The sequence below is a fragment of the Lingula anatina genome, chromosome 1 (assembly GCF_051362555.1).
Source record: "Lingula anatina isolate TDL-2025a chromosome 1, LinAna3.0, whole genome shotgun sequence".
NCBI lineage: Eukaryota > Metazoa > Brachiopoda > Lingulata > Lingulida > Lingulidae > Lingula > Lingula anatina.
The window spans coordinates 8,919,382-8,931,648 of record NC_141767.1 but is presented as its reverse complement, the minus strand read 5'-3'; the positions used below and the strand labels follow the sequence as shown (position 1 = coordinate 8,931,648).

Genomic DNA, 12,267 nt, shown 5'->3' with positions numbered 1-12,267 from the left:
CAACACGCAAGTACCTGGGGTTGGGGTGTGGCAGTACACCCTTTGGAAATGCAGCAATAAGAAGGGTTATTTTTAGTGACAACACTATTAAGTGTTTATGACACTTTAAGTTAACTTACTGGTGGACTTCTGAGCAATATTTACGGTTGTCATTGCAAAAGCTCGTCTCCGACCTTACCGCGAAGCAAGCAGTGAAGGCATTCAGGAATCAGGGTCCGATGTCGCAAGAGAGGGACTGCTGTTAGTGTGTTTGTTTTTGGCGATTATTTCCCCTTGGAATAAGTCTACGATGGGCTGCTGTGGCCCAGAAGATGACGATACATTCGTCAGCCCGATTGTGAAGTATTTGATGTTCTTTTTCAACTTCTTTTTCTGGGTAAGTTTGATAAATATAAGTCACTAATAGTGTGTATAGAGGCATGCAGTAATGTTATCAGTGTATCGAATCAACGAGAGTGAAATGTTATGATTTATATGCAGTGATTCATTCATTTGTCGTGCTTTGTCTGAAATTTATCACATTTTCATTTTGAACAAGAAATGAGCATTTTTGGCACATTATTTGATATATTGGCAGTGATGGCATTACGTTAAACTAACATTTTTTTTGTAAAAGTTATAAAAATTATAACATCAAAATAAAGTGAGTTTTTAAAGAATGATTCACAGGACTTAGTTATGCGGCCTTTAAACCATGTTAATTTCATTAGACAAAAAAATTGAAAATAAAATTCACCATTCCACGTGGAGGCACACTGTGATGGTATAGTAATAAAATTGTCAAGCAAAATAGATATGGTCAGTGTTTTGAAAATATCCTTTTGAATGTTTGAAAGATTGCATTGAGCATTAAGGGGAAAGTATTGAAACCATAAAGTATATTATATCAAGTTTTTCCAGCTAATAATTAAATCCCTGTACCTTTCATTGTACATCTATTTCCCCCCTTAATTTTTCTTTAGAGTGAATAATTGTTATTTTTTATAAGTGGCCAGCTTTGTTAACTTAGTTAAGTCAGATTGTTTGTTGTGCATTGAAATATTGGAAAATGTAATTTTTTTAATATTGTCAATTTTCAATTAATTTCAGCTCGTTGGTGGAGGTTTGATTGGCATTGGAGTGTGGGCATACATTGAGAAGGAACGCCTTGGTCAGAGTGGATCTGCAGAAATAGAGAGCATATATGACTTAATTTTTGATGTGACAATCATTGTAATTATACTGGGAATTATCATCTTCATTCTGGCATTCTTGGGCTGCTTAGGATCTCTCAGGGAAAATGTTACACTTCTGAAGATAGTGAGTATATTTATGGTTTTATTTGTTTCCATGTCAGTTACACCCCACTTAAATCATGTGAGGTGACCAACATGGCCAAGAATGTTAGCAACAAGATTACATATCAGTATATGAATCATAGAGTTGCTTTCTATGTGTACATGACTGTAGTTTTACCTTATTGATAATTTATTTTAGGGCTGTTGCACTTTTTTTTTTAAAATCACAAGTTACAAAGAATAACAGTCTTATGACTCTTATCTATATTATTATAATTTCTGTTAACCCCTTACAACTACAAAAAATCGTATGCACAAAATTGTTATTATTCATTTACTGTGAAGTATTTAGTAGTTTTCACAAAAACTTTTCATCATCAGTTAAACTTAGTCACAACCATAACATACCTGTATTTATAGGCCTTGTTTTGCAAAGTAATGATAGACAAATAGCAATAGTGCTGTCTATAAAATCATGTTAGCACATGGACTCAAACTTTTTTCTCCCCTTTTACAGTGAAGTGAATATAAATCCATTGAGTGGGTTATGATGAGTCAATAAATTTACTTCAAAAGTGAAACCTGTCTGTAAAGACAAAATCTCTTTGAGTTGTACTGTTACATTCTTGAAAGTATTTGGTAGTCCACAAGTGCACATGTAACAGAGTAGTTGTACACTTTTTCACACCTTTGATTTGTTAATTAGGCTGTCACAGCCATCTTTGATCACTCTGTACTCGTCTGACCTGTACATGAGGAAGATTGAAATGGGTGGTAGATAAATGAATCAGTAGAAACAATTAGCCTAGAGCAGCTTTCGTACCAATTTTCAGAAACACCCTGACAAAATGTTGTGATAAATCTGATTAAGTGCCAAGTACACCTGGTCATACTGATCTTGCATAGTCCTCAGTTGATCGGGATTATAATTTGCTGATCTGCTTATCATATTTGGGAATGAGATTAAATTCCACATTGCAGTTATTTGGCACACGTTATTCATAAAAGTGAAATAAATCCCTGGTACAGTAAATTTATAGCAGGCTAATTGTACAATGTTTGTGAGGCCCATCCAGCTTTTATTACAGTATGATATGCGTTGGGAAAGAAGTATTATTTTCTACTATATTTTATGACTAGGGAAAATAGAAGCACGGGAAAGGGAAGTTTTACTCATTTTGTATATTACTCATCATGTTTAGTTTTATGAATGTTCATGCATTTACATGCATTGTAAATCTAAAATAGGGCATTTAAAAGTTATCTTTGATTTTTGTTTCATTTGATGATTCATGAATTTAAGGTTGGTTACATCTGCTGTTTTTCTTGAATCAACATTGGTGTCAGATAGAAAAAAAAAATTCACCCTTGCTATTTTAAAAGTAATAATAATAATAATAATAATTTTATTAACGTCTCACGTTTTAAATAAATAAAACCCACCCTGCTAAGGGTTATGAGAGACTAAAACCCGTGCTACTGCATTTAAAATTCAAAGAAGTTCATTAAAATTGTTACTTATCAATAAAATACGTAAAAAAGGATATTATAAATAAAACTTTAAACCCTCTCTTTGTTGTTAACTTTGCTTCTTTTCCACATCATTGCATGTGCTTTTTTTGCTGTATAAAATTGTATTTGTTCGTTTTGCATAAGAAATATAAACTTTTCATAGTTATTAAAAACATTAAAATTTCCGTCTATTTGATTTGCAAGGTTAAAAAGCTCTTCTCTGATGTCTTTATAGAGCTCACAGTTAATTAAAAAATGTTTCTCACTCTCTATTTCATTACAAGAACAATAAACGCATATGCGCTCATTTAGTGGTGTATTAGAATAACGCCCGGTTTCCACTCTGAGGGGTGCGCTTCCACAGCGTAGTGAAGCAAAGGTCCGTCGTTGTGCTCTAGTCAGATAGTTATTATGCAAATAAGATTCTGTCACAAGTTCACCTTTAAATGTTCTATATGTTCGTAGTTTATTGCCATTTGTGCACTTTTTGTCATCCCACATCTTAATTTTCCATAAATTTTCATCCGCAGTTTTTAAGACTATTTTTGCCAAAGAAATGTTGACAAGGTCTCCCTCCGTATATAGTTCCATCTGAGACAGGAGCGACAACACTCTACTTTCCCAGGTGCGCGGTTTATAAAGCGACCATTTGTGGATTTTTGTTATTAGCCTGGTTTCATCTGATGTCTTTAGTTTATTCCAGTACCTTAAGACTTCCGTACGTTGATTAGTTAAGTTTGAGGGCCAACCCATCTCCCCTCTTACAGCAATGTTTGTAGTGTGTTTACGCACTCCGAGAAAGAATTTTCCAGCTCTAGCTATTTTAAAAGTAATCAGAGATAGTGCATTTTTGATTAGGCAAAAATATAACTGATATTTTCACTTTTAGAAGAGTGCATGATTTTTGAACATTATACACTTTTAGCATTTTGATATCATAAGGCAACTTTTTCAGAAATGTGTGGTTTGTCAGATAGGTGCCTGGCATATATAAATAAAACAAACATCTTGATAAATGTGCTGAAGTAATACATTTTTAATACAGGAAAACAAGTTGATCTCAATACTAAAATAAGGTAATGTCCATTGTCCAACTACACTCTGTCTTCTTTTTGGACACTGTGATTTATGCGAAATGTGTATTAACAAAAACCCAAACTTGAAAGGAATGGAAGAATTAAATGGTGGACCACAAATATCCCTGAACTGACGAAAATGCTAGTATGTGGTGAGGTGAAAACCATGAAATTAAGATGAGTGTATTTTGTGTTTACAGTAGCCACAGTTTTAAACAGAGAACTGTTCCACACAATTATTAGTTGACATTGCCCTAATAAAATAAAACTTTCTTAATCTTATATTAATAAAGGTTTTTAGTTTAAAAGTTACAAGGTTGAAATTGAAGCTATTCACCTGGCTGAAAATGAATGATTATGTAAAAAGTCAGTCAGTCGTAAAATTTATGTGATTTTTTTTTTTTTTTTTTTTTTTTTTTTTTGGCACATCTGGTAAACAGCCATTGCTGCTTACATTTATAGTCCATAATGACCAATTTATCCTAGTTTCATATAATAAAAACTAATTTGGAAGACAAAATACATTTTTCTTTTCCTGACAGAAGCCATTTATGATTATTATTAAAAACAACCATGCCAGTATTGTTACGATCATGATGTGTTCTGTGATTAAACACACTTGCAACAAGCAATGGTTCATATATATATATGGTGGAAACAGTTCCATAATGGATGACCCTTAGGCACAGAAAGTGACCATCAAACTGACCAGTAATATGATCAAAGAGATGGGTTTATGAATCATGAAGTGATACACTTTTCGGGTAGCTGTTTGGGTGACATTTTGGGATCCTGGAGACACTTTCATAAAAATTGATCCCTTCTTTCATAACAATAATCTCCACTTTCATGAAAAATCATCTACACGTTTGTGAAAAATGAACTCCACTTTCATGAAAAATGACTTCAGCTTCTGACCACAGTGACTTAGTGTCTTAGCCATGACCCTTATTACTTTTGGTTGATGTACAGGATGACTATTAATACCAAACTCTACACCCCTAACAAAAATATAAAAACATACCAAAACCAAGCAGTCAGATTTATCCACAGGCACACATATGAAATATCATACCTATTATAATTTAATAGGCATCATCAAGTGTATGCATACCTGCAGGGGACCCAGTACTGTTTTTAAAGGGTGTGTTTTGTAGGTCTCATCAATCTACTTTTTTTACATTTTTTGCATGGGCCTTTCATGCCTGTCTTCACAGTAGAAACCTGTAACATCAGGTGTAACATTGTCAGCATGGGTATGAAATGGTTTTACCTCTTGTATTTGTGGGGATTTATTTATCTACCTGTGATAAATATCTGATGATATTCAGCCAGGTATCATGACCAGAATAATATAAGTACATATGAAAACCTTGACTGCATTCCACTCCCACTTTCCCTTGAGATTTTTATGTACAGTACGTCTATGCACAGAATATATTATAGCAGGCAAATGTTTTTTTTCACATTTTTCAAGGTAATTAATATAAGTTACTTCGAAAGGTTCATTTCCTTATTTTAGTGTTCATGTGCAATCAACCCTTAAGCTGGGTTGTTTAGTATTGATTTGTAATTTATCCACATGCAAAATTCTAGTTTGGACCAGGCTCAAACACCCGGAGGTATAGCTGCACAACTGATTATTTCCTTGTCAAGTTCTGCCAAGTTCTAGATAGTGTGCAGGGCATAATTGGTTTGAATTGTGTTTAGAAAAGTACATGTGATATAAGTAAACAAACACATGATTTAAGTAAAGAAACACTAAACTAACTTTCGTTGGGAATTTTTCCAAAGTATTTTTTTCTTAAGGATTTTTTTCTATTTAATATGTTTGACACAAATTGCACATAAAATTCTTTGGTGACTAGTAAGTATGCACATTTCACTTTTGTTTGGTATTTTATTTTATGACTCGGAAAAAAGTTTTAATTCAAATCTGTTCATTGTGCTTTTGTTTTTGCTCTGAGGAAAAAAGGGGATTATTTGGCCCAAGGCAAAAGAAAGCCATGATTATGATTTACAATTGTTTATGCCTCCCATTTATAGCACAGGGCAAGGGTAGCATGCAGACTATATTTTACTGGCTGTGTGCTGGCTGTGTGCAGTGGAGTCGACAACTTGTACTATATTATGTGCAGGCATGGGCTTACATCTGCATGCAAAACTTCATTTGAATTGATATAATATTTCATCTGTTTTGACGTGTTTTGACAAATTCATGAATAGAAATTAAGATTATTCTCAGTCACTGAAAAAGTACATGTTGTACTACTTGTGTAGACTGGTACAGTTACAAATTGCCAAGCAGGTGTTGTCAAGGAAATGAATTGATTTGTTTTTAGCTTTATAGCATGGGGCACTGCACCTCCAGGAACATTGTTCATGCATGTTCATAATTATCAGTAGTTTATGCAGCATTTTTTCCTACCCTTGTCAAGTTGTCCTTCACCTAATAGCTAATGCCTGGTGCTTGTGTTAACTCTCAGATACAAAACAGTCACATGTAACTAGTGTAAGAAGGTACTTATTCTCAATAATATAGTCTTGATATTTTTCTGACCTTTATATAAAGATACTTACATGAACCTATTGATAAACATATTTAAGAGATTTTTAGCACTTGAGAGGAAACCAAACTGCTACAGTTTTCATAGACCATGTATTGTGTGCATGGGCGTGTGCATGTATATGTATGGGCGGGGGGGGGGGGGGGGGGGGGGGGGGGGGGGGGGGGGGGGGGGGAGTAACCTCACCCAAAGCAGTGGCATTTGATATTTGACTTTCTACATTTTTTATTTTAATTTATGTATTTATATGTGAATCAAAGGCTATCTGTTATCTGTATTTACAAGATCAAAAGAATTATTTATGAATAGACTGTACAGATGGCATGTTTTTAACTATTCGAAGGGCTTTGATCGCATGACAGACTTGTCAGGCCCCGCCGTGCCTTACTGGCCAAAATATGTTTATATTCTCTTCAGGAAGTTCTCTTTTCTATCATCCTTACATAAGAGATTTTGGGAAACCTGTGTAGCAGTACTGGTATTTCACTGGTTTACATCTTGTCATTTTATATTTTCAGTTCTTCATCCTTCTTATCATCCTGTTTGTGTTGGAAGTGACTGGTGCTGTCCTGGCATTTGTATTCTCAAGGGACGTCAAGTCTAAGCTTACATCAGTATTAAAAGATGAGGCTGTAATTCGGTACAGAGACGACCTTGACCTGCAGAATATTATTGACTGGATTCAAAAGAATGTAGGTTTTATCATAGAAATTTTTCTTGTCTAATGTTGGGATTGGTAAATAATTGATAAATAATTTTGAAAATTCAACAGCACATTCTTTTAACAAACATGGCTAAGCAAGTTTTATATACGGAATTAGAAGCTGGGCAGACTGATTATTTTCTTTCTCAAAAAGACTATGAAATGTTACATGAAATTAATAGACTGATTTTTTAAAGGTAAGTTACAAAACATTAATTTTGTCATTTTACTTTCAGTTTCAGTGCTGTGGGGTTGGTGCAGAGAGTTATAAAGTATGGAATCTAAATCCATATTTCAACTGCACAGACTCCAACCCAAGTCCAGAGGCCTGCGGGGTCCCTTATTCATGTTGTGTCAAACCCACAGATATTGATGTGAGTAGAATGTTCACATGCCATTATGTGAGACTCAAATCATGATTTTATGCTATTAATATTCAACCAAGGAAACGTTGAGTTCTATATAACATATTGTGCAGCTTTGGGACTAAACTGCCAGATAGTACAGGCCATGTGCTACAGACCTGTATTTTTTACAACAAACCGGCATAAAGTGTTATGTTTTAAATGCATGGGAATGTTGTATATTGGGAGAAAAAGATTTTTTTCCTGTGTAGAAGACTTTCCATATTCATTTTGGAAAGAGGGGAAAATCTCTAAATTTTGATAAAAAGTATGATTTGTAGCTTAGACATGTTAAGGTAGGGTCCAATCCACATTATTTTTCTTCTCCAAATTATCTCTGCCCCCACCCCCATTCCCCTTCACCGTTACTTCTCTCTGTGTACATTATGTCAGCTCAGGAGAGCACTTAACTTGTTAGAGCCAGTGATGATAATCTCTTCTGCATTAGTTATTAAGAGATAAAATAATTTTACAGATGGTAAAAAGATGTTTGAAGGATCCAAAAATGCTTCATAATGATCCAAAGATAAAAGGTGCAGCTGCACCTGGTCAAACAAAAATGTATCATGTAGGAATGCATGAAGCATCAGTTATATATAGCCAGTATGTTATTACATACATGTATATAGTATATACTCCAGTATTTTGTTATGTAATTATCTTCTTGTAGAAAGACTTGATCAACACAATGTGTGGATATGGTGTGATGAAACCAGATGGCGGAGTAAGTACTTCATAGAAAAGAATAAAATTAAAATTAGAGAAGCGATTTTAGACTTACATGTATAATAAAGTATAGATAAATTAATAATAATAATTATTATTAATAGACTGAAGTCATGAAAAGATGTTTTTTCTACTGTTAAAAAAAAATGAAATCTATTTTCAGACCAGTGGTGTATCCGGAAAAATCTTTGAAATTGGTTGCATAGATGCATTTTTGGCCATAGCAGAAGACAACCTGTACATCATAGGAGGGGTGGTGGTGGGGATAGCAGTGGTACAGGTAGGTACAGGCTCTGAGGCTGGTATAGGATGAGGCTGATGATCACTCATTATATTTGCATGTGACACTAAATGCAAAAAAGGGTAACGCAGGTGGGTTATTTCTCTCATCTTGCCCCCTCTTCCCCTGAAAAGGAATGAATAGGTGAAACTTTTTGGAAAATTCATAAGCAATCCGACAAATGCTCTTTCATGCATGCACAAAAATGAAGAAATCCCCAGAAGGATAAGATTCACATTTTTTTGTGAAATATATGACTATTTGTGTAAAACTTGTGTGCAAGTAGGAGGATAATTTAAGTCGTGCATCTAATTCAAAACTTTGCAGAGATGTAAAAAATTAACTCAATAATGAAATCGCAAAGTGTTATAATTTATAACAGCAATGGATGCAAATCAGTGAGTGGTTTTAAGTCTCCCTGTATATTGTTGTCTCCATTGATAACATTGTTGTAGTATACTGATGTTGCACCAGCCCCATGTCCAACACAAGACATGAAATTGCATCCTTCAGCAATACTGTGCCATCATTTTCTTTACTGAGAAGTATATTACCCACTTTCTTTAATTCTAAGCATAATTTCTATTATTTACATTATTTCTATTGATACACAGCACATGCTAATAATTAAATCACCCTTAAGGTTGATTTACCCATATTTGCTTGCAGCTTTATGCTTACATGTTGCATGTCATGCTAATAATGCCTTATATATGCTTTGCTTAACAACACGTAATCGTTTTCATTTGCTTGCTTGGAATTTACTTTCTATGTGTCGTTTTTGTCAATGTTAAAATGTACATTCTTTTGTTATTAAACCAAGCATGGATTTCTCACTCACAGGTTACGTTGGTTTTGTCATCCTATTTTACTTTTATTTGTTGCTAACTTTTTAGATCCTGGCCATTTTCTTCGCCAGAATTTTGGCAGGACAGGTTCAAGATCAGCTGTCTAGATGGAGATAATGAGCTGTGGTTAAGGTACATGAATATTGAGCTGGATGTCACATGAATGATATTGTATTCATGCAGCACATGTGGTGTCCCCGTTTGGTACAGTGTTGTACTAAGTTCCTTGTTCAATAATGGGAAGTCAAAAGGTGATGGGTACCTGAAGCATGTTATGTTTGTTCATTTTGCTAACTTTCATGTGAATATTGGCCGATTTACATGTAATAAAAAATACTGTCTGCTTTTTTATAATTATTTGTTTATTATTTTTTTAGGAAAAAAATTTAAAAAAAACTTAATTCACTTAACTTAAGCAGAATTAACTTCATATTTATTTAAATTGACACTTCATATTTACGAGTCTTAAGTATTTAAAAACTGCAGCACAGCCTTATTGAAATGTCAGTATGTTTTGGGCTAATCAGCATCTAAATAGTAGAAAATGTACATAATGCTTCTTGAATTATATTTCAGCTCCTGGCTGTGTTTTTGGCCAGAATCTTGTCAGGCCAAATCGAGGATACAAGAAATATTATATAATGGATATGAGCAGTCTAGTCAGTGATATCAAGGTTGTGGTCAATGCATGATGTAATGCAGCTGCGTAACAAATAGTAGCACCATTACTATCAGGCAAAACAGAGGGGAATTTAGTTCTATTTAGTCAACTTACAAGGGACCAAAAGACTTTGCCAATGTTTTATTATATTGAAATGTTCAAATACAGTGTAATCAATGTATGTAATACATCAGAAGAGTTATATAGAGCCCAGGCCCTAATGGGTTTCCTAATTTCTTTAAGCATTTCAATTAGAAAGCAGTATACTGTACTGGTATGGATAAAAGATATTTCCTTTTTAAGAAGACCGTATTAGTGGGCCTGAGAGTGTTGGCAGTGACTTTCTTAGTCCTCTCAAATGCTAGTAAAGATACAAACTAAGTTTCACAAATTTTGCATTAATTTGGAGATTATTTTTGTAAAATAATTATCACATGTGATATGTCATAATCATTCATTTGTCTGAAAAAGGAATGTGTAAATAACAGGAACTGCTTCAAATTTACATTGGGATAACATTTTTTCCTTGAGAAAATCCCAAATGGCAGTGAATTTCTATTTGCAAGTGGAGGACTGCTGAAAATGAGTATATGCTGTTAAAAGACTGACAAATTTTGTTTCTTTAAATTCTTTTTTCTTAACAAATTGTTAAATTGTGTTATATCTATCAGTAACGAGTATGATAATCTGCTTCCCATGTACAAAATGCGTATCTTTTTACTGTACAGTTTTAAAATAAGACATTTATGTTTTATAGCAACTGTTTTTCATGAAGGGTTTGGTTAGTCAGAGGTGTGCATTACAGAAAATTCATAATGTAAAGTGTATGACTTTATTTTGGATAGAAAATTGGGTAAGGAAAAATGTTTTGTTTTACATTGTCTGATACTTTTTCCTTGAAAGATTTTAAGGAATTGAGTTGTTTAAATATTTGGTAAAACTGAATCAAGAATGGCAGGTAGAGAATTTCTTTTCAAAACATGAACATTAGTTGCGTTTTTTGTGTCATTAAATGTAATTTTGACTGCACTAGCAAATAGATTAAGATTTAAAATTTAATTCAGTGTTTTATACTTTTTTTGTAAGATATAGTAATATACAGTTGTAACTCTACATTTTATTTAATACTCATATTCAGATACTATCTACAAAGAGATAAATACATGTATTTAAAGTGAAGACAATATTAATTTTTGTCATAATTTACTTTACATTCTTAATGAGGGTATTTCTACAACTAGAGAATATTTCTATTGTGTATATTCTTTGACAATAGCCCTTATTACTTTGAGCACTGTATGTTCAGTCACATCCATATCAAAGGGGATACATATGATTATCACCAGAGTACAGCTGTGAATATGATAAGCAATAGTAATAATGTAAAATAATGAGGATCATTTACTCCTTCATCAGTTTGGATAAAAAGCAATCTTGATAGTGTCAAGAAGTTCATTTTTTCATTTGCTGTTTCAAAATTTTTATGTGTAACACGTTACTGGTACAGTAAATGATATGTACCTTAGTAGCAGCAACTTAATTCTTTACATGTTTACAAATACTAAAGATAGTTTAGTTATCATTTACCATATGTTTATTGGCCAAGGTTAGTGAAACAGCACATATAACCTGTCTTTCAAGTATGTTGCAAACTTGAGTCAGGAGACATGTACCTGTATTATGATCACTTGTTACTGGTATATTATCATGTACAATATTAGTTGTCTACAAGATGAAGGTCTGGATGATGAAATATTATACAAGCAGCTCTGCTATGTCCCATCTACTGGTAGTTGCAGGATATTAATGAAGACTGGATGTTTATTTTGTGTACAATAATTAATTAAAATCCTCAGTACTATACAATATAGTGGTGTATTTCTGAAATGCACTTAAAATGTAATTATTTTTCAATTTCAGGATTATAAGCCCTTAACTAAATGTCAGTGGACAATGGAAGGTTAAGCTTTTTGTTTTGAATGGCTTTTATAAATACTCACAATTATTATAAAATGTACAGGGCATCATGAAACCACTACTCGCAAGTAAACCAGTGAATTAAATTACTTTTTTGAAACTTTTGGTTATATGCTTCCATATGCTGAGCACATTTTTGTGATGTTTCTTCTCACGAATTTGAGGTAATAAAATATTTTTCAAGTAATTAATTTTTATTTGTTTTTTTTTTCTCTGCATTTTACATTTTTATAACA

General features: G+C 33.3%; 1 protein-coding gene across 2 annotated transcripts; it reads left to right on the top strand.

Annotated features, from left to right (window-relative positions):
• The first annotated feature begins 20 nt into the window (after positions 1–20).
• Positions 21–12,218, top strand: LOC106179777 (tetraspanin-33). 2 transcript variants are annotated; one of them, XM_013563530.3, is made up of 8 exons: positions 21–376; positions 1,090–1,299; positions 6,951–7,124; positions 7,372–7,509; positions 8,210–8,263; positions 8,429–8,545; positions 9,442–9,525; positions 9,970–12,218. In XM_013563530.3, exons 1-7 carry the CDS (start codon positions 290–292, stop codon positions 9,508–9,510), a joined length of 849 nt encoding a protein of 282 aa, XP_013418984.1. In that variant the 5' UTR covers positions 21–289; the 3' UTR covers positions 9,511–9,525; positions 9,970–12,218. The 2 variants fall into 2 exon arrangements, with proteins under 2 accessions (XP_013418984.1, XP_013418985.1); XM_013563531.3 differs by lacking the exon at positions 9,442–9,525.
• Positions 12,219–12,267: the final 49 nt, after the last annotated feature.